At 38.8% G+C, this 23,764-nt stretch overlaps 1 protein-coding gene across 1 annotated transcript in view; it reads left to right on the top strand.

Moving 5' to 3' along the window:
* Window positions 1–23,764, top strand: part of cyth4b (cytohesin 4b) — a 48,889-nt gene that overhangs the window by 4,505 nt on the left and 20,620 nt on the right. Inside the window, exons 2-3 of the mRNA XM_062998116.1 lie at window positions 19,765–19,847; window positions 20,987–21,051. Of these exons, the coding sequence (XP_062854186.1) occupies window positions 19,765–19,847; window positions 20,987–21,051 (148 nt within the window). The remainder of the gene's footprint in view (window positions 1–19,764; window positions 19,848–20,986; window positions 21,052–23,764) is intronic.

The raw sequence follows: 23,764 nt of genomic DNA, 5'->3' as shown, positions 1-23,764 counted from the left end.
ATAGATATGAGTATATATATAGATATGAGTGATATATATATATATATATATATATATATATATATATAGCCATAACATTAAAACCACCTCCTTGTTTCTACACTCACAGTCCATTTTATCAGCTTCACTTACCATATAGAAGCACTTTGTAGTTCTACAATTACTGACTGGAGTCAATCTGTTTCTCTACATACTTTTTTAAACCTCCTTTTACTTTGTTTTTCAATGGTCAGGACCACCACAGAGCAGGTATTACTTAGGTGGTGGATCATTCTCAGCACTGCAGTGACAATGACATGGTGGTGGTGTGTTAGTGTATGTTGTGCTGGTATGAGTGGATCAGACACAGCAGCGCTGCTGGAGTTTTCGAATACCGTGCCCAATCACTGTCCACTCTATTAGACACTCCTACCTAGTTGGTCCACCTTGTAGATGTAAAGTCAGAGACGATCGCTCATCTATTGCTGCTGTTTGAGTTGGTCATCTTCTAGAATCTAGACCTTCATCTGCCTATGTTGACTGGATATTTTTGGTTGGTGGACTATTCTCAGTCCAGCAGTGACAGTGAGGTGTTTGAAAACTTCATCAGTGCTGCTGTGTCTTATCCACTCATACCAGCACAACACACACTAACACACCACCACCATGTCACCTCCCAAATAATACCTACTCTGTAATGGTTCTGACCATTGAAGAACAGAGTAAAAAGAGGTTAAAAAGTATGTAGAGAAATAGATGGACTACAGTCAGTAATTGTAGAAATACAAAGTGCTTTTATATGGTAAGTGAAGCAGATAAAATGGACAGTCTCAATGTACAGTGTATCACAAAAGTGAGTACACCCCTCACATTTCTGCAGATATTTAAGTATATCTTTTCATGGGACAACACTGACAAAATGACACTTTGACACAATGAAAAGTAGTCTGTGTGCAGCTTATATAACAGTGTAAATTTATTCTTCCCTCAAAATAACTCAATATACAGCCATTAATGTCTAAACCACCGGCAACAAAAGTGAGTACACCCCTAAGAGACTACACCCCAAAATGTTCAAATTGAGCACTGCTTGTCATTTTCCCTCCAAAATGTCATGTGATTTGTTAGTGTTACTAGGTCTCAGGTGTGCATAGGGAGCAGGTGTGTTCAATTTAGTAGTACAGCTCTCACACTCTCTCATACTGGTCACTGAAAGTTCCAAGTGCCACCTCATGGCAAAGAACTCTCTGAGGATCTTAAAAGACGAATTGTTGCGCTACATGAAGATGGCCAAGGCTACAAGAAGATTGCCAACACCCTGAAACTGAGCTGCAGCACAGTGGCCAAGAGCAGGGTCCACTCAGAACAGACCTCGCGTTGGTCGTCCAAAGAAGCTGAGTGCACGTGCTCAGCGTCACATCCAACTGCTGTCTTTGAAAGATAGGCGCAGGAGTGCTGTCAGCATTGCTGCAGAGATTGAAAAGGTGGGGGGTCAGCCTGTCAGTGCTCAGACCATACGCCGCACACTACATCAAATTGGTCTGCATGGCTGTCACCCCAGAAGGAAGCCTCTTCTGAAGTCTCTACACAAGAAAGCCCGCAAACAGTTTGCTGAAGACATGTCAACAAAGGACATGGATTACTGGAACCATGTCCTATGGTCTGATGAGACCAAGATTAATTTGTTTGGTTCAGATGGTCTCAAGCATGTGTGGCGGCAATCAGGTGAGGAGTACAAAGATAAGTGTGTCATGCCTACAGTCAAGCATGGTGGTGGGAATGCCATGGTCTGGGGCTGCATGAGTGCAGCAGGTGTTGGGGAGTTACATTTCATTGAGGGACACATGAACTCCAATATGTACTGTGAAATACTGAAGCAGAGCATGATCCCCTCCCTCCGGAAACTGGGTCGCAGGGCAGTGTTCCAGCATGATAATGACCCCAAACACACCTCTAAGACGACCACTGCTTTATTGAAGAGGCTGAGGGTAAAGGTGATGGACTGGCCAAGCATGTCTCCAGACCTAAACCCAATAGAACATCTTTGGGGCATCCTCAAGCGGAAGGTGGAGGAGCGCAAAGTCTCGAATATCCGCCAGCTCCGTGATGTCGTCATGGAGAAGTGGAAAAGCATTCCAGTGGCAACCTGTGAAGCTCTGGTAAACTCCATGCCCAGGAGAGTTAAGGCAGTTCTGGGAAATAATGGTGGCCACACAAAATATTGACACTTCAGGAACTTTCACTAAGGGGTGTACTCACTTTTGTTGCCGGTGGTTTAGACATTAATGGCTGTATATTGAGTTATTTTGAGGGAAGAATAAATTTACACTGTTATATAAGCTGCACACAGACTACTTTTCATTGTGTCAAAGTGTCATTTTGTCAGTGTTGTCCCATGAAAAGATATACTTAAATATCTGCAGAAATGTGAAGGGTGTACTCACTTTTGTGATACACTGTATACACATATCTATCTATGTATCTATAAGATATAGATGCGACAGGGTCATGGGCGGCCAAGGCTCACTGATGCACATGGGGAGCGAAGGCTGGCTCGTGTCCAACAGACGAGCCACTGTAGCTCAAAATGCTGCAGAAATTAATGCTGGTTCTGATAGAAAGGTGTCAGAATACACACTTCATTACAGTTTGTTGCATATTTGGCTGCATAGCCGCAGAACAGTCAGGGTGCCCATGCTGACCCCTGTCCACCGCCAAAAGTTCCAACAATGGGCACGTGAGCATCAGAACTGGACCACGGAGCAATGGAAGAAGGCGGCCTTGTCTGATGAATCACGTTTTCTTTTACATCACATGGATGGCCGGGTGCGTGTGCATCACTTACCAGAGGAACACGTGGCACCAGGATGCACTATGGGAAGAAGGCAAGCTGGCGGAGGCAGTGTGATGCTTTGGGCAATGTTCTGCTACAAACCTTGTGTCCTGCCATCCATGTGGATGTTACTTTGACACATACCACCTACCTAAGCATTGTTGCAGACCATGTACACTCTTTTATAGAAACGGTATTCCCTGATGGCTGTGGCCTCTTTCAGCAGGATAATGCACAATGCCACAAAGCAAAAAAGGTTCAGGAATTGTTTGAGGAGCACAACAACGAGTTTGAGGTGTTGACTTGGCCTCCAAATTCCCCAGATCTCAATCCAATCGAGCATCTGTGGGATGTGCTGGACAAACAAGTTCGATCCATGGAGGCCCCACCTCACAACTTACAGGAGTTAAAGGATCTGCTGCTAACATCTTGGTGCCAGATACCACAGCACACCTTCAGGGGTGTAGTGGAGTCCATGCCATAACAGATCAGGGCTGTTTTGCCAGCAAAAGGGGGACTAACATAATATTAGGAAGGTTGTCATAATGTTATGCCTGATTGGTGTATATGTATTAATCTATCTTATGTATCTATCATATCATATATATCCATTCACATGTGTCTATATCAATTTATCTATATCTATATGCATATATACACACAGAATTTGAAAGTGTTTCATCAGGATACCCTCAAATTCTCCAGTTCTTGTTCCCTTAAACCAGACATTTTCAGCAGGCCTGTGTCTACATGTCTGTTATCTGCCTTACAAGCTGTAGAATTGAAAATGTAATCAGGTTAATCTCGCCCCTTCAGAGACACTTGAATCCATGCTGTGCTTGTACCAAAAAATCTCCATTTTTTTTCTTTTAAGCCTTAACACTTTGTCACCCTGAAATAGATTATTTAATGAACTACCAGTCACCTTTTATCCCAGGGTGCCCAAATTTCAGCCTGTGAGCCATTACCTTAACAACTGAATGAAAAATTCAGACAAAAAAGCTCACAAAAATTATGGGATCAAAGTTGTAAAAACCAGTACAAGCATCACACGCAGACAGTGGGGTGTGAATGAGTATTTTGAAGAGAACTGATTGCACACATGGCTGCTTGAAAGTAATTCAAAAAACAAGAGCTCACTTTAAGTTTTTTCAGCTTATGAATCTGATGTTAATAATATTTCTTCATATTACGGCAAATGTGGAAACCATGCTGCGGCTTTTAGTCTGCATCCATATTTAATAGCCTGCTGTTTCTTTACAGGTCAACATTATGAATCTTATTTAACCCCCTGCCTATTTGGCTGTTGCTAATTGACGTAAATAGATGACCTTACTAAATGCATTAGCGATGAATAAAATATGCACAACATTTTTCTGTACTTTTTTGCCTTACTAAACATGAGTGGTTTTTATTTTTACTTTTTTTATATATATAGTTATTTTAAGAGTCTTTCATGAATTTCATGGATCTACTGAAATGGATTTCAGAGAACAGGTATCACACACAGTTGCCAAAATGGTTTAGCAAGAAAATCATACTGATCAGCAGCTTTCAAAATTCCCAGAACATAGTTTGTGAACTATTTGGAATTTAACTACTTTTTTTTATTTTTTACCCCTTTTTCTCCCACTTTTAGCGCATCCAATTTCTACTCGTCAATCATCCTCTCACTAATGCTGGTCCCTGGTCCCTAAAACAGCAATTCAAAAGACAATTCAAAAAGAGTAGTCAAAAGTATAGACAGAGAGTCAAAAACCAATGAGCAGTAGTACAGATAATCAGAGCAAGGAAACCAACAGGGCTAAATAATAAAGAATGCCTTTATTTGTCATATATACAGATACAGGTGTACAGTACAAGAAAATTCTTTATTCACATATCCCAGCTTGTTTTTTCTTTTGGAAGCTGGGGTCAGAGCGCAGGGTCAGCCATTGTACGGCGCCCCTGGAGCAAACAGCGTTAAAGGTCTTGCTCAAGGGCCCAACAGTGTCTGCATGGCAGAGCTTGGATTTGAACTCTCAACCTTTCAGTTGATAGCTCAAAGCTCTACCCACTAGGCTCAGTACACAACTAGACAAGGTTGCAAATACTTGTATATATATTGAGTGTATATAACAATATACACTGATTAGGCATTACATTATGACCACTTTCCTAATACTGTATTGGTCCCCCTTTTGCTGCCAAAACAGCCCTGCTACTGTGATGCACTGTGTATTCTGGCACCTTTCTATCAGAACCAGCATTAACTTCTTCAGCAATTTGAGCTACAGTAGCTCGTCTGTTGGATCGGACCACACGGGCCAGCCTTCGCTCCCCACGTGCATCAATGAGCCTTGGCCACCCATGACCCTGTCGCCGGTGCATCACTGTTCCTTTATTGGACCACTTTTGATAGTGTACTTCAGTGGGGAACACCCCACAAGAGCTGCAGTTTTGGAGATGCTCTGACCCAGTCGTCTAGCCATCACAATTTGGTCCTTGTCAAACTCGCTCAAAACCTTACACTCGCCCATTTTTCCTGCTTCTAACACATCAACTTTGAGGATGCAATGTTCACTTGCTGCCTAATATATCCCACCCACTAACAGGTGCCGTGATGAAGAGATAATCAGTGTTATTCACTTCACCTGTCAGAGGTCATAATGTTATACCTAGTCGGTGTATATTGTACATACAATCTAATGAAGAACACTATTGCACTGATGTGGAACGAATCAGTGTCCAGAATACGTATTAAATGCTGCTGGCGACAGTGGTGCCATGTGACCTCCCAGTGACCTCTGGCAAAAAGTAAACAGTCACTATTTAAATCTCTAATTTGAATGTGATCAGATCTATTTCTGGGAAGCCCAAAAGTAAAGGTTAGGTAAAGATGATGTTATGGCATATACCTGACTTTATAGAGGAAAAAACAGTAAAGTCTATTAAAGACTATTAATCCTCCAATAGAGACTTAGTTTTTCAGGTTTTGCTGGTTAGTAAGTCTTGGGATTGAAAGTGTAAATGATATAATATTTAATCAGATCATATTTCCTACCTGCCATATTTATAAAGCAACATTACTGGATGCAAAATCCCAAGGCTGCCATGACTTACATGTGAACTTTGGGCTTCTCATGTAGGTACCTATTTATAATTTTATTGGCGAAACCAAGCACTGAGCAGTACTTGGTATATAACCTGGCAGTACACCGGCAAACAGTGTAACTGCTGGAGAATGTGATGTAATTGTAATTACATGTAATTCGAGATCTCAGGTCTGGTGAACAGCGTGTGTTTTACCGCTGCGCCACCTGAGCGGCTATAAATTTCAGTATTAGTATACATTCATTATAAATATTTTATTTAATGTACTGTTTAATATAAACGTGTTTATAAAATAACTTGCATCCAATTTGATGGCGACAGATTTGGGAAGGCCCTGATTCAGCATGACCGAACCTGGGTAGTGGTAGGGCAGTGGTAGCTCAGCGGTTAAGGTACTGGACTAGTAATCATGAGGTTTCCCCACCATTGCCAATTGCCACTGTTGGGCCCCTGAGCCAACCCTTGATTGCTTGACTTGTATTTAGTGATAACTGTAAGTCGCTTTGGATAAAAGCGTCTGCTAGATGCCACAAATATAAATTAACCTCTGTACAGTCCATAAAAACGTGGTTTGATGACTTTGGTGTAAAGGAACTCCATTGGCCTGCACAGAGCCCTGACTTCAAAACCCATGTAAATGCATTTGGAACAAGCTGAAATAGAATGCAAGCCAGGCTTTTTTATCCAACATCAGCTTTATTGCCTGACCTCATGCATGCCCTTTTGACTGAATGGGCACAGCAGTAAATTCTCACAGACACACTCCAAAATCTTGTGGAAAACCTTTCTGAAAATAGAAATCCCTATGGTTTTGGAATGGAATGTTCAAAAAGCTAACGATAAGGGGTACATATACTTTCGATGGCTGTACCATATTTTTAGACAGAACTACAGCCTCACCAGCTGGTGAACAGAGGAAAGCACACTTGTTCATGCACACCCTACTGCAAGGGTTTGGTTCTGCATTGGTGGCCCTTTGGTTTAGATTAAATTATTGGACAAAATGACGTAAACATTCACTTTTAATTTATAGCTATTAATTAAATATGCACAGTAGGAGTTAAATGTAAAAGTATTTGACTAAATACACCCTTCTGATTGGTCAAAACATACATACATTAACTTATGATTGTTGAAGTTGAGTGTTAGCACACTGTCTAAAGAGCTAAATCATTTACAACCCCAAATTAGAAAAAGTTAGGACAGAAAGGAAAATGCAAATAAAATAAAAATGCAGTGTTCCTTACATTTACTTTGACTTTTATTTAATTGCAGACAGTTAGAACCCAAAATATTTTATGTTTGTATACTCAACTTCATTTCATTTGCTAATATAGTAATGAGGTGAAAAACTAAATAATGATGTGATTCCAAACAGGTGATGTCAACAGGTGATTGTAATCATGGTTTGGTACAGAAGCAGCATCCAGGAAAGGCCGAGTCTTTGATGAGTAAAGATGATCAGAGGATCTCCAGTTTGTCAACAAATGTGTGGGAAAATGATTGAAATGTTTGAAAAAAAATTAATCTCAAAGAAAGTTTGGAAGGGATTTGCATATTTCTCCCTCTACAGTGCATAATATCATTAAACGATTAAAGAAATCTGGAGGAATTCCAGTGTGTAAAGGCCAAAGGCGCACCTGAAGCTGAACGCCGGTGATCTTCGATCCCTCAGATGGCACTGCATCAAGAACCGCCACTCAACAATAGCTGATATAACCACATGGGTGAGGGATTACTTTGGCAAACCTTTGTCAAGCACTACAATACAGAGTTACATGCACAAATGCCACTTAAAACTTTACTGTGCAAAAAAGAAGCCTTATGTTAACCATGTCCAGAAGCTAAGTTGACCCCATACTGTTGCACATCTTAAGACGTGTTTGGTATCCTTGGTGCCGAAACGTCTTTTAAGTGTGGTGAAAAGGAAAGGGAACATTACAAAGTGGTAAATGCTTTACTGTCCCAACTTTTCTTGGAATGTGTTGCAGACATAAAATGCAGGAATGGATGTTTATTAATAATGGATGGATTAAAGTTGACCAGCCAAAACATGAAATATCTCAGGTTCATCCTGTCTGCAATCAAATAAAAGTCAAAGTAAATGTAAGAAACTCTGTGTTTTTTATTATTTGCATTTTCCATACTGTCCCAACTTTTTCTCATTTGGGGTTGTGTTATGCTTTGTAGAGATAATGGCATTTCTTGACTTGCTTAACAAATCCATTAAGGTCTATGAGTCGACTAAGCTAATACTTAACAGCTCTACAGGTTTCAATGCTTCTGCACGTCAAAATTACTAATGACTATTTTTCCATTGTTTAATAGAAATTTTCTTGTAGAAACAAAGAGACAACTTAAAAAATCTAGAAACCAAAAGTTCATTAAAAAATCAGAATTAATTAAGAATATTAAGATGACTTGAAATAGTTGCACCATTACATACCAAACAAAAATGGTTGTGGCAGTGTTGCCAACTCCTCAGTAAGGAAAGTAGCTATTGGCTGTCCTAAAAGTCGCTAGAAGTCGCTAAATGACGTCATCGCCTAATTTGCATATGATCCATTTGCATGTAATTGACGCTGTAGAAGAGGAATAACATCGTGGGAGAGACAAAAAGTGGGTAAAAACACCCTAAATATGTTTAGAACTACAAATGAACTTTCTTCTGTTAATTCGTGGTTTGTTTTTGTTTTTTAAGAAAACACTGAGCTACTCTGGGCAGGGTTGCCAGATTGCGACAGTAATTTTCAGCCAAAATGCATGAAAAAACGCCCAAAACACAGGATAAGCAGATGATGTTTAGCATTTCACAAATAATAAACCAGTTAAACCATCATGAACTACAAATTAATATCTTAAAATGTACAGATCAGTAATTATACATTATAAAGGAGAAATTATTTTTGCTTGCATGTCTTTAAAGTAGCCTACCAAGTTTGTAAAACACATTATTTGTTAGGACACACAACCCTTTGCATGTAAATAAAAATAAACTAGCAAACAATGAAAGTTTTCCCTTTCGTACATATGAGAGGTTGTATGTACGAGACTTGCTTACCTTCATATTCAACTCAAATCACTTGTCTAACATATGAATCACTGTATTAATGGGCGTGGCAACAATGTCTTGGACTGGAAAGAATAACCTGTCAATCAAACTTTTGACAACGGGTTGGATGTGGTGGGAGAAGGTAGGGAGAAGGGAGACCTATTTATATTCCACCTGCTTTAGCAATAGCTTTTTATATTTATATTTTAAGCTGCCAAAATAATTACAAACCCGCCCAAATTTTGTCCACCTGCCAAAGTGTGTTTTTCCCTGCCAATTTCCAACAAAATCCGCTCATTTTGGTGGAAACCCGCCCAATCTGGCAACACTGACTGTGCTACTGACCGCCCGTGCTTTGGGACGGGGGAGGGGCTCACGGCAGGACCCGCTGCTCGTTGAGGACAGTAACTGCAGAACAATATGTGTTTTCACGTTCGAGTCTCCAAAAGTCTCCAATAACACCAGAAATTTGTCGCTAGTCGCTTTTTTGAAAAAAAGTCGCTAGCGGAGTCTGAAAAGTCGCTAAATATAGCGACAAAGTCGCTAAGTTGGCAACACTGCGTTGTGGTTATCATTTCAGGAGGATTTGTAATACTCATTAGATATCACAGAAAATCATCAATCTGGCAACCCTTGCTGTCGGCTTTCAGAGAGGAACTAAGTGAATAGTTTTGCGCAGTTAATTCTCGCCCTCAGAGGTGACTAAACTATGCAATGCTTGTTTATTTTCAATAACCCGGAGTAGCTTAAATAAGAGTAAATTAACAGGTTCAGAGAGATTTAGGTAGGGTTTGTATAACGGAGGTGTGTGCTAAAGATGGAGAGCTGTCACCTGAGTAAGTAAACCTTCATGTTTTTATTTGTTAACAGCGTTTAACTGGAGTAAAACAGGAAACAAGCTTTCACAGTTACTACACAATAATGCTTCTTTAAACATGCAAAATAATTTTTTTCCCTTTTTTGTTCCCACTTGTTGAACAGAATTGTTTTAAAAAGAATCACAATAAAGCCAATGTAATGTTTAAATAACCCTTTTATATTTGGAATAGATTGGACATAGTTTTAGTTGGAACTGTTATCATCCAGGAACCCATGGGAATTATTTATATTATATTGTGATATGGGTTGTAATGTCCATAAAAATGTAAAAGGTAAAAAAAAAAATAATAACACTATCAGAAATCATCCAAATCTAAGGACTGCTTTGACATACACATAGCTTCCAATTAAACTATTGACTAATATATCTTTATATAGGTATCTTATCCAACTGCATTCTGAATAGGTTAGTGCTTTTATTTACAGCACGACCAAATAAAAAAGGGTTAATCACAATTTAATCACAGTTCTAAATCAATATCTCTCAAAAGGCAACTATGTATTGCAATACAGCTCCTTGCCTTAGTCTGCAGATGGTTCAGAATGCAGCTGCCCGGCTTTTAACAAAAACTAGACGCAGGGACCACATCAGTCCAGTGCTGGCCTCACTTCACTGGTTGCCAGTAAAATTTAGTATAGATTTTAAAGTTTTAGTTCTTACCTATAAGGCTTTACATGGGGAAGCACCTGATTATATTTATGAATTGCTGGTTCACAACAAAAGTTATAGATCATTGAGGTTATAATAATAATAATAATAATAATAATAATAATAATAATAATAATCCATTTTATTTATAGCGCCTTTCAGAACACTCACGGATGCTAGAAAGTAACAGACAATGCAATAAAATAAAAAAAATTGTAGGTACAAACTCACCCATAAAATCAATACAATCTCTAAACAGTCAAATGTAATCACTGTTAGACAAATAGTGGGGGTAGTAGTACCAATCAAGTTCGAAAGATTAGTAGTAGGCTAGCTGGAATAGGTGAGAATTAAGTTGGGATTTAAAAGTAGAGAAACAATCGATAGTACGGATATAGATTGGGAGGGTGTTCCAGAGAGAAGGGGCAGAGTGGCTAAAAGCCTCGCACCCATAGTCGACAGGCGGACAGAAGGAATAGAAAGCTGGAAGGCTGAGGAAGACCTAAGAGGTCGGGTGGGATTGTAGACTTGGAGTCTTATATATTGATATTTTTTGAGTGGAAGTAGGCAGATCGTGTATTGTTATTGATGTGTGCTTTGAAAGAAAGATGACTGTCAAGAACAACAACCAGGCTTTTAACCTGGGAAGAAGGTGAAACGCTGGAGTTTTCAAAGTAAACAAGTGGGTTTTGGCAAGTTATCCAATAAAGAGCTTCTGGTTGTGCCCCGTACCAAACGGAGGTGGAAAGGGGACTGTGCCTTTGCTGTCCAGGCTCCTAAATTATGGAATAGTCTCCCAATAGTCCCATTGACCTTTAAGAAATGTCTTAAGACACACTTTTATTCTTTAGCATTTTAGAGCAGTGATCTTAAGCAATTGGGCTGAAGTGTATGTGTATATATGTATATATTATTCTCTGTGTGTAGCATTTATTTTGTCTTATTAGGGATATTTTATTAATGTATTTATGTTATGTTATTGTGTAGCATTTATGAGTTTTAATTTTGTGTCTTATTATATTCTATTTTACTTCATTGTAAAGCACTTTGTGGCCTGGTCCTAGAAAAGCGCTATATAAATAAAAGTTTACACCTGGACTTGGATTTGCATTTGCCATTGTGCCGCTAAATAAGAATTAGATTAAATATATGCGATGAAATTTAATGGCATTTTTTATTGTGAGGAATGGAACGAAACAGAGTTGAAAAATTATTATTATCTTTTATAGCTCGTTCATTCATTCATCCGTTGTCTAATTCATTAGGCGAAAGGCAGGAAACACTCTGGACAGGTTGCCAGGTGGCGCAGAGGGATATTCCGCTGATGCACCAGCACCGAGTTTCTGAACTCCCGGGTTCGAGGCTGGGTGTTGCCACCGGTCGGCTGGGCGCCATTTGGCGGGCATAATTGGCAGTGCTTGCAGCAGATACTAATTGGCCACCGTATCTGCAGGGTGGAGACCGGACTATGTGTGGGTGGGTTGGTTGGTGGGTGGGTGGGTCTTCATACGCTGAGTAAGGACCCTGATTGGCAGAAGAGACTACGTGCAGGAAGCGCGGACGAGAAGAGGAGGGCTGTGCACGTGTAAAAGAAGGCGTGGGCAGCGATGTGCTCTCCTTGGATGCAAATCTGGAGTCTGTCAGCAGCGAAAGACAAATTGGATGCGCTAAATCGGGGGGAAAAATGGGGAGGAAAAAAAAGAAAAAGATTATTTTTAGGTTTTGGTGTGTGCAAATTTAAAGTCATCTAAATGTAGCGTAAAGCTGTTGACATTTAACCAAAGCATTCACTTTCTCATATTTTCACTTATAGAGAGGCAAAACATTTGTAAAAATATCTTTAGTTCTCCAAATTGTCCTGTTATAAGGATATAATAGACTTGGTGAAGAAGAAAACACTTCACCTTGTATGCTATTCTCATATAACAGGACAGTTTGTTGCCCATCATCTCCCACATCCTGTAGTAGAACACATCAAATACCCCCGTCCCACTTCTTCTTCCTAGTTTTGCCTGCTTTCTCTCCTAGTTCTCTAATTACTCAATACACTAGTGGCAGCCCGACCCGAAGAGGGTCACAGGCTTGCAGTACCTCTTGAAGGACATGAGGGAACAAAGGAAATCTGAAAGCATAGCATGTTGTGTGGTACATGTTAAAGCTCTCTGTATGAATTTGACACTGGCCACTTAGAAAAAGCTACCAGCAAGTCAACCCATAAGTCGGCATTGCTCTTGCAGTGGCTGGAAGATGATTCTCAATCAGGCCTTCCCTTCCTCGTGTGATGACCAGGCCAAACCTGGGTCTTGGTGGTGAACTAAGCTATTCCTTTGGAATACTGGAACACCTGAGTAGTCCACCGTGAATGCAGAACAGTTTTGTTCTCAGGTGTTATATTATATACTGTATACATAACTTCAAATGTTGAAATGAATAATAAATATTCATAAATAATCAAAATAAATTACCATGTTTGTATACAATTACATTACAATAACATAGTTACAATAAATACCAGCAAAACATATTTATCTGTATCGACATTCACATGAGGTTAGTGCAAGTTACGTAAAAAAATAAAAGCAGTCTATGTGATACTTACATGCTACATAGTTTGATCATCCGACACAGTTTAAGATGCACCACATCTGGAGATGCACACACATGAGTGTGTGTTTTTCCAGGCTGGTATTCACATAAACAAATGGAATGAACCCATCAAAACCATGATAAATATTAAATACACCCTGGACAGGACACAGATTCATCTATTTGCAAACAGTCCATTTATAAATGTGGTTAATAATGTATAAGTTCCTGTAATCTACACTACACTACTAACCGTGTATGACGCTGTTGGAACATTGTCCAGTTGAGTGTGTTTAAACAGAGGAACTGTACAGCTATGTGTACACTTACATGTTATATAGACTAAATACACTGCATGGCTAAAAGTATGTAAACACCTCTTTATATGATCAAGTTCCTTTTTTTTAGACATACCCATTGCTAACAGGCACACAAATTAGGGCAATGAACCCAAAGTGGCTTGAACCAAGCCCTGACCTCAACAACCATTGAACACTTTTAGGAGGAAGTTAGATGTGCCTCAGTGTCTGAGCTCAAATGTTCTTTTGACTACATGGGCACAGATTTCCACAGACATAACACAAAATCTTTGTAAAGCCTCTCTGTAAAAGTGGAAGTCAACTCCATATTAATGTCCATTGTTTGGGAATAGGATGTCTAACATGTTCTTGGTCAGGTTTCTGCATAGTTTTGGCCATATGGTGGTGGAATTTAACAGCAGTGATATGATTGGCAATTTATCATAAAATATTTTTTTACTTTTGTTGTACAGTTATAGTTGATGGAAATATACGACACTCAAAACTGTTCACCCCCCAAAACACCTTCACATTTCAACCTGCCATAACCACTACCGTTTCCTGTTCTGCAAGACAATATAAACCTAGTCCGGCCTACCACAAGCATACATGCAGTATGACCAGACAGAACATCGATGCTTTTCAGACCTTAGCTGTGCCATATGCTGCACATGTTTTAACATCTATGTTTGGAGAAAAAAAAAGTACAGCATAAGTCAGATCCTTTGGACTTGGGTTCAATAGTTGCCTTTGTGCACTATCTGTTTCACAAACATGCAGTGTGATTAATTGCTGTTAAAATTGGCCTGGGTGTAAGAGAAACAAGAGATAGCTAGATGGATGGATGGATGGATGGATAGATAGATAGATAGATACAGTGGGGCCAAAAAGTATTTAGTCAGCCACTGATTGTGAAGGTTCTCCTACTTAGAAAGATGAGAGAGGTCTGTAATTTTCATCATAGGTACACTTCAACTATGAGAGACAAAATGAGAAAAAAAAATCCAGGAAATCACATTGTAGGATTTTTAAAGAATTCTTTTGTAAATTATGGTGGAAAATAAGTATTTGGTCAATAACAAAAGTTCAACTCAATACTTTATAACATAACCTTTGTTGGCAATGACAGAGATCAAACGTTTCCTGTAAGTCTTCACCAGGTTTGCACACACTGTAGCTGGTATTTTGGCCCATTCCTCCATGCAGATCTCCTCTAGAGCAGTGATGTTTTGGGGCTGTCGCTGGGCAACACGGACTCCACAAATTTTCTATGGGGTTGAGGTCTGGAGACTAGGCTAGGCCACTCCAGGACCTTGAAATGCTTTTTACGGAGCCACTCCTTCGTTGCCCGAGCGGTGTTTGGGATCATTGTCATGCTGGAAGACCCAGCCACGTTCCATCTTTAATGCTCTCACTGATGGAAGGAGGTTTTGGCTTAAAATCTCATGATACATGGCCCCGTTCATTCTTCCCTTAACACGGATCAGTCGTCCTGTCCCCTTTGCAGAAAAACAGCCCCAAAGCATGATGTTTCCACCCCCATGCTTCACAGTAGGTATGGTGTTCTTGGGTTCTTCTTCTTCCTCCAAACACGACGAGTTGAGTTTTTACCAAAAAGTTCCATTTTGGTTTCATCTGACCACATGATATTCTCCCAATCCTCTTCTGGATCATCCATAAGCTCTCTGGCAAACTTCAGACGGGCCTGGACATGTACTGGCTTAAGCAGGGGGACACGCCTGGCACTGCAGGATTTGAGTCCCTCTCGGCGTAGTGTGTATACTGATGGTAGCCTTTGTTACTTTGGTCCCAGCTCTCTGCAGGTCATTCATCAGGTCCCTCCGTGTAGTTCTGGGATTTTTGCTCACCGTTCTCATGATCATTTTGACCCCACGGGATGAGATCTTGACCCCAAGGGAGATTATCAATCGTCTTGTATGTCTTCCATTTTCTTACAATTGTTCCCACAGTTGATTTATTCACACCAACCTGCTTGCCTATTGTAGATTTACTCTTCCCAGCCTGGTGCAGGTCTACAATTTTCTTCCTGGTGTCCTTCGACAGCTCTTTGGTCTTGGCCATGGTTGAGTTTGGAGTCTGACTGTTTGAGGCTGTGGACAGGTGTCTTTTATACAGATAACGAGGTCAAACAGGTGCCATTAATACAGGTAACGAGTGGAGGACAGAAGAGCTTCTTAAAGAAGAAGTTACAGGTCTGTGAGAGCCAGAAATCTTGCTTGTTTGTTATTGACCAAATACTTATTTTCCACCATAATTTGGATTTTTTTTTCTCATTTTGTCTCTCATAGTTGAAGTGTACCTATGATGAAAATTACAGACCTCTCTCATCTTTCTAAGTAGGAGAACCTGCACAATCAGTGGCTGACTAAATACTTTTTGACCCCACTGTAGATAGATAGATAGATAGATAGATTGATAGATAGATAGATAGATAGATAGATAGATAGATAGATAGATAGATAGAAATACAGACAGACAGACAGAGATAGATAGACAGAGAGACAGACAGAAATACAGACAGACAGACAGACAGACAGACAGACAGACAGACAGATAGATAGATAGATAGATAGATAGATAGATACACTATATTGCCAAAAGTATTTGCTCGCCTTCACACACATATGAACTTGAGTTCATCCTGAAAAACTTACCATATAGAAGCACTTTGTAGTTCTACAATTACTGACTGTAGTCCATCTTTTTCTCTACATGCTTTGTTAGCCCCCTTTCATGCTGTTCTTCAATGGTCAGGACCCCCACAGGACCACCACAGAGTAGGTATTATTTGGGTGGTGGATCATTCTCAGTACAACAGTGACAATGACATGGTGGTGGTATGTTAGTGTGTGTTGTGCTGGTATGAGTGGATCAGACACAGCAGCACTGATGGAGTTTTTAAACACTGTGTCCACTCACTGTCCACTCTATTAGACACTCCTACCTAGTTGGTCCACCTTGTAGATGTAAAGTCAGAGACGATCGCTCATCTAGTGCTGCTGTTTGAGTTGGTCATCTTCTAGACCTTCATCAGTGGTTACAGGACGCTGCCCACGGGGCGCTGTTGGCTGGATGTTTTTGGTTGGTGGATGATTCTCAGTCCAGCTTTGACAGTGAGGTGTTTAAAAACTCCAGCAGCGCTGCTGTGTCTTATCCACTCATACCAGCACAGCACACACTAACACACCACCACCATGTCAGTGTCACTGCAGTGCTGAGAATCATCCACCACCTAAATAATACCTACTCTGTAGTGGTCCTGTGGGGGTCCTGACCATTGAAGAACAGGGTGAAAGAAGGTTAAAAAGTATGTAGAGAAACTGATGGACTACAGTCAGTAACTGTAGAACAGACAGACAGACATTTTAGCAACTAAAATACATTATTTTGTAATTAATTAAAATGCTTTATTGTTGCTTTGGTGTTTTTCAGGTTATTTCATTGAGGGAAACAGTTATGCAAGATCTCCATATAATGTTTACAATTCATTTTCCCATTATTGCTGCTGAAGCATCCATGTTGTGAAACACATTGGATGGAGTTAAACCATCCATATTACTGTCAATCACAGCCATCAACTTTGGCAACTTAGTAAATGTGACTAACAGTTGAATTACAATGACTATTTTATCTCCTTTTTAACTCCTTTTTTTCTGGTTTGTTCGTTACGTTTAGAAGTCTGGTGGCCTAACCTAGGTATTTGCGCTGTAATTTCATATTTTCTCTATTAAACTTCCTTATGATGGGCTTGGGTGTCTTTAAGATGTTTTTGTTTCATTATCCAAATTTGTGCTTACCATTGATTCACCTCTGACTTACATCCTCTGTAACTGCAAACATTTCGTTTCTACGTAGGCAACATTTGCACTTTTTTATGGTAAAGACGTGTCACACTTTTCTTTTTACAATTGAGGGGGAAGTTCTCAACTACACATATCATCTCTGGTAAATGTACTTTATCTTAGACCAATGATTAGGAAGGTAATAAGGAAGCCATCAATTACTGAAATTGCTGCTTGAAACATGCAGGATGACCTGAATTTGTTTACAAAGTAAACAAAAAACTGCACTGTAATCATTCTATTCATACACCACACCTAACAATTCTCAACTAAACATAAGCACAGATATTTAACCAAATCAGACTAACTCTTTGTCAGTTATTTAGGAAAGAAAGGTTGTGTGTAAAAATTTAAGAGCACCATACCCTGTTTGAAGTAAGTCTCTACAACGCCCTGGTTGGAAAACCATGCTTTTAATAACATGTAATGCTTTACACTAGGGGTTTGTATTGTCATTACAGGGGGTTTATGAGATGGACAATGGAATTTACACTTCCATAAATATTTACATTCTTAATTTTTTTTTAAATTTACCTAATAGCCTCATAATAATAAAAACAATAATAAACTATAAAAAGTTATAGCAAGGCGACAAAAATCATACTTAATGTTAGCCTTACTATCAACTCAAGGGGCAGATATTTTATGTTTAGAGGTTCAACACACAGACAAGCTTGGAAACCCCTGGTCAAAGAAACACGAGTGGTGCAAATGCATGAAAAGGAAAATTAAATCTGAGAATTAGCAAATAATAATAATGATAATAAAAATACTACTACTACTAATAATAATAAATAAGTACATAAAATAAAAAGTGTCAATCAATAGATACAAACTCCTGTAAAAATATTTTAAATTTATAGATTTTTCTGTATTTTATTGGTGGTATTATTATTGTTATCGTTATCATTGTTATTACAATTACAATTATTATTAGTATTATTATACCTATATCTTTGTTAAAGCTCTTGTTGTTTATATTAATTATGAATACTAAAAGTCTATTATAAACAAAAATAAAAGTGGTTGAATACTTTTCTCTCTCCCTGTTAACCAAAAATTAAACGTACTGCCTTATATTTAACATTTGCAAATGAAGATAATAAAATATTTAATGACTTAAGATGCTTTTAAAGGCAGTGCACGTCTTCAGCATTGTGCAACAGGCATTCACAAGTTCTGACAGAAGTGTCTCATGAAAGCATGAGAAAACATTGCATTTTACAGAAGTGTTATTTATGTCAGCTGAATTTCTTAATGTGCAAAACATGTTTTCATGTGCATATACTGAATTCAGAAAGTCAAAACTCTTTAACTGCATGCTTTAAAAATTATTATAATTTTGTATTTGCAGTATAACAACTACAAGTACGTGGACACCTGACCATGAGCTTGGAGAATCCTCTGTTCCAAAACTATTGGCATTACTGTAGATTTTGTGGTGTGTCTATGGACCATTATGATCATTATGATCAATAACACATTAGTAAGGTCAAACACTGATGATTGATTGATTGATTGAAGGCCTGGCTAGAAATCAATGCTCCAATTCAGCCCAAAAGTCTTCAGTGTGGTTCTCAGCTGTGGTGCTCAGTGTGTGCTCAGCTTTACAGAAGCATTGGCTTAAAGGGTCGCCATACAATAAAGAAGTACTTTCTTACCACTACAGTAGATTGAGGTTTAAACCTCTGCTGTTTTTTTAAACGCTGGCTTAAAGGCGGGTTTTAATACTGGGTCAGGCCTAACACAAGTTTGAAATGTATAAGCCAATCTATTCCTCCTGAAGCCAAATTTCCTTACAAGTTTCTTCAAACGTTATATCATATTAGAGATAAAGTATTCCAAAACTTTCAAATTCAGAAATGGCAAAGCATAAGTAGCTAAAGCAAGATCTTTCTATAAATGTATGGGATGGAGGGGGTCAGTCTGTGTATACTTAAAATATTTAAAGCTCATCATAGCGTTTACTATTAAAGCTAATGCTGTAATTTTAAAAGGTGTCTCAGTGTACCTCTTTATTAATTTACTTTAACTTTTTATGACAATAAGCAGATGCTTTTATTCCAAGCAATTTTTGTGACCAAATACAATTAAAGCAATTGAGGGTTTGGGAACCTGTCCATGTTGGGTTTGATCTGGGACCCAACTTGGCAGTGGTGTGAACTAGTTATCTTATAGTTACTACTCCTTAATGCTGCTGAGATTATTATGGTCAGAATCTATGGGCATTAAGATTACCCCATATGTCCCCTGATATACTTCTGGAAACCTTTTACTAGATTTAAACATTTGACTACAGTAATACACTACCATTTAACCACCGGACCAAGGGTTAAGGACCTTGTCCATGTTGGGCCTGGTCTGGGGCCCAACTTCGCAGGGATGGGGCTTGAACCGTTAACCTTATATTTACAACTCCAGTGTCCTAGCCGTTGCATGTTCAGTCCTGGTTTTAGCTTCAGAATCACAAGTTAGGTAATACCACTGTCTAATAAAAGTTAATATGCTTGGATTTTTTTGGATTGTTTTAGTGCCCCCAGACTTCACACCGAAGGAACGGCTCGAGATTCAAAACCTCAATCTGCACAGACAGGACTTGCTGGATGATATTCAGGTACTTGATGCAAAAAAGTGAAAATAGTGAAAGTGTTTAGTTTTTTTTCTAAACGTTTTTAGTTTCATAACATTTTAGTTTCTTTTTTTTTCAGATTTTTTAAATTTCTAGCTCTGCTGGATATTTTTCCAAATTAAATTCAACTATGATTATGATAAATTAATAAATTTGACCCCTCTACCTAATCCATTATTGGTTAGTTATTAGTTATTAGGATTTTTTAAGTCATGTTCTACACTTTGGTTACATTCATGACAGAAACGGTAGTTACTCATTACACAAGATTCATCAGTTCACAAGTTTAATGTAAACACAGCCATGGACCATTTTTTGTGTCTCCATTTCACCTCGCTTGCATGTCTTTGGACTGTGGGAGGAAACCGGAGCTCCCAGAGGAAACCCATGCAGACACAGGGAGAACATGCAAACTCCACACAGAAAGGACCCAGTCCGCCTGGGGATCGAACCCAGGACGTTCTTGCTGTGAGGCGACAGTGCTACCCACTGAGCCACCATGCCACCCCATCCATTACTAAAGGAACCCTTCATAGGACTCTCACTAACCAGATATAACTTGGGTGATGAACCATACTTGGCAAGGCAGTGACACACTCTCGTGCTAGTTTGTGTAGTTCTGATCAGTAGTTATGATTGTTTGTCTGTTTACTCTTTATAGCCTCTCTATTAGGAACATTTGTTCAGTTAGAGACTAGAGCTGGAAAATAATCATGTTTAATAATAATAATAATAATAATAATGACCTAGAAAATCTCCAGACTTAAATCACAATTATAGACAATTATGAAATTTGGAGTCTGTCAATGCAACGTAAGCTGGGGGAATTTAAGAGAATTTGTGGAGAGAAATGGGTGAAAAATGAACAAAAATGCTGCCAGTAGAGATTTTTTTCTTATCATGGTTCATTTAGAATTTGGCTTTACTATCAGCTTGATTTAAAAAATAATGTTATATAAATGTAACGAGATTTACACTAAATATTAGTACTTTTCATTTTCTAACTAGCCTGTTTGGTTGTTCCAATAAAAATAGATCTTTCTTGGACCAGTTTCCATGTTCAGTCTCGTGTGTGTGAGTGCGTGCGTGAGAGTCACTGAGTCAGCTGAAACTATTTTTTGCAGAAGCTGAAGTGGGAAATCGAGAATGTAATGGCAGAAATTCAGAACTTTGAGTCTTCGGAGGAGAAGTGAGTGAACGGCCCCCATCTTTCTTTACTTTCAATATTTTGACACCTAAAACTGGAAAAAAAGAATAACTTGACCTTTTTTCATGACATGGTCAATTAACTCTGACTTCTTTGGTTTTGGACATTTGTGTTTTGAGTTTTGCTCTGGTGCTAACAAGCAATGGAAGTTATTTCCTAAGTTTTAATTATATACAAACCCTATTTTTAGAAAGTTGGGACACTTTCCGAAAATGCAACTTAACTTAAAACTTAATACAGTGGTACCTTGTAATTTGTCATCCCCTAAACTCAAAATCTTTGAAACTCGAGAAATTTGTACCCTTATACTCAACGTGTTCTGTTTATTTTTTTTAAATGTATTTATTTAATTTCAAATTAACAATGAATAGGCACTTTGTTTGGCGTGCGGCTTGAGCGGTGCAGTAATACGTCATCAAAGTGTGCATATGAGACGAATCTGCATTTGTGTGGAATAACTGTCAGATTCACTCTGAAAGCTCCACACGTATCTGTGTTGAGCAGGATTTTTCTCCTGTTTCACTTTTAAACTTGTGTTATAGCTCGGGGTTCTGAGAAATTGTAAGAATTAGCTTTTTTATTTCAGTATTTTTATATTATATTTGTGTTATTTTTAGTGTATCAAAAGTGTCAAAAACAACCCCATTATTTTACATTAGCCTAAAATATATTCAGTTCCACGGGACCATAACACATTAACAGGTTTCCCATACATCCTTATGGGAAAAAAATACCTTGAAATTCAACACCTTTTAAACTCAACACCAGTCCCAGAACCAATTGACGTCGAGTTTCAAGGTACCACTGTAATAATAAACTTGTAATTTCTTAAATTGCTTGCACTTTTATCTAACTGATGAGTTTTCACTGACAATTATATTTTTAAATATAAAACACAATAGAATGTCACGCATGCAACACAATCAAAAAAGATTGGAATAAAGGCAGGTTCCACAATTAGATTAACTGGTAACAGGTACGGTCAGCAAGATTAAGTATAAAAGGAGCATCCACCAAAGGCTTAGTCTTTGCAAGCAAGGTTGGGTTGTGGTCAGTCAGTGTTCATCAGCCCAAGATTGCAAAGATTTTAGGTCACTTGCCATCTACAGTTCATAAAATCATGAAAAGACTAAGGGAGTCAGGGGAAATCTTCCAAAGGTGCAAAAAGGTCAAAGGTGGAAACTGCTGATTGTGCATGACCATTGAGTCCTTGGGTGGTATTGTTTGAGAAACCGCCCTGCTACCGTGGTGGATATCCACATGGGCTTGGGAGTACCCAGGCATAAATTTTTAATTTGTTTATATTTAACAAATAGAATTAAGTTCATCATTAAAAGAAAGCACTAAAAATCTTTTCCTTTTCCCCTTTGTTAAATAATTATTTAAGTGAATTAACAACTCATATTCATTTTTTTCTGCATTTTATTGCATTTTCTGTGTGAATTTATAGACAATTTACTTTTATTTATTTACATTTTTAAGGCATACATACAGCAACTTAGATGATTTGCCACACAAAAGAGACCTCTAAGGATAATGTAAAGCTGGCTTGACTGTGGACAGTGTAAATAATGTTACAATAATGTTGAATTCATAGCAGCCATCCTTTTGGTGGTTCTTGGACATGCCAAGTGTTCGGCTACATTTCCTCCAAGAGGAAATTAAAATGACATTTAATTTGTAAATGTAGAATATGTTGCTGTATGTATATTTTAGCCCAACAAATTTCTAGAAGTCTATAATAAACACATAAAATAGTTTTTATGAATCTGTTTCTTGCTGTTTTAATATGAATGTTTAACATTTTATGTTGTTCAATATAGTTTATGTTTATATGTACAGTGTATCACAAAAGTGAGTACACCCTTCACGTTTCTGCAAATATTTTATTATATCTTTTCATGGGACAACACTATAGAACTAAAACTTGGATATAACTTAGAGTAGTCAGTGTACAACTTGTATAGCAGTGTAGATTTACTGTCTTCTGAAAATAACTCAACACACAGCCATTAATGTCTAAATAGCTGCAACATAAGTGAGTACACCCCACAGTGAACATGTCCAAATTGTGCCCAAAGTGTCAATATTTTGTGTGACCACCATTATTATCCAGCACTGCCTTAACCCTCCTGGGCATGGAATTCACCAGAGCTGCACAGGTTGCGACTGGAATACTCTTCCACTCCTCCATGATGACATCACGGAGCTGGTGGATGTTAGACACCTTGAACTCCTCCACCTTCCACTTGAGGATGCGCCACAGGTGCTCAATTGGGTTTAGTCCATCACCTTTACCTTCAGCTTCCTCAGCAAGGCAGTTGTCATCTTGGAGGTTGTGTTTGGGGTCGTTATCCTGTTGGAAAACTGCCATGAGGCCCAGTTTTCGAAGGGAGGGGATCATGCTCTGTTTTAGAATGTCACAGTACATGTTGGAATTCATGTTTCCCTCAATGAACTGCAGCTCCCCAGTGCCAGCAACACTCATGCAGCCCAAGACCATGATGCTACCACCACCATGCTTGACTGTAGGCAAGATACAGTTGTCTTGGTACTTCTCACCAGGGCGCCGCCACACATGCTGGACACCATCTGAGCCAAACAAGTTTATCTTGGTCTCGTCAGACCACAGGGCATTCCAGTAATCCATGTTCTTGGACTGCTTGTCTTCAGCAAACTGTTTGCGGGCTTTCTT

The sequence above is a fragment of the Trichomycterus rosablanca genome, chromosome 6, assembly GCF_030014385.1.
Source record: "Trichomycterus rosablanca isolate fTriRos1 chromosome 6, fTriRos1.hap1, whole genome shotgun sequence".
NCBI classification, from domain to species: Eukaryota; Metazoa; Chordata; class Actinopteri; order Siluriformes; family Trichomycteridae; genus Trichomycterus; species Trichomycterus rosablanca.
This window is presented reverse-complemented; position numbering and strand designations above follow the sequence as displayed.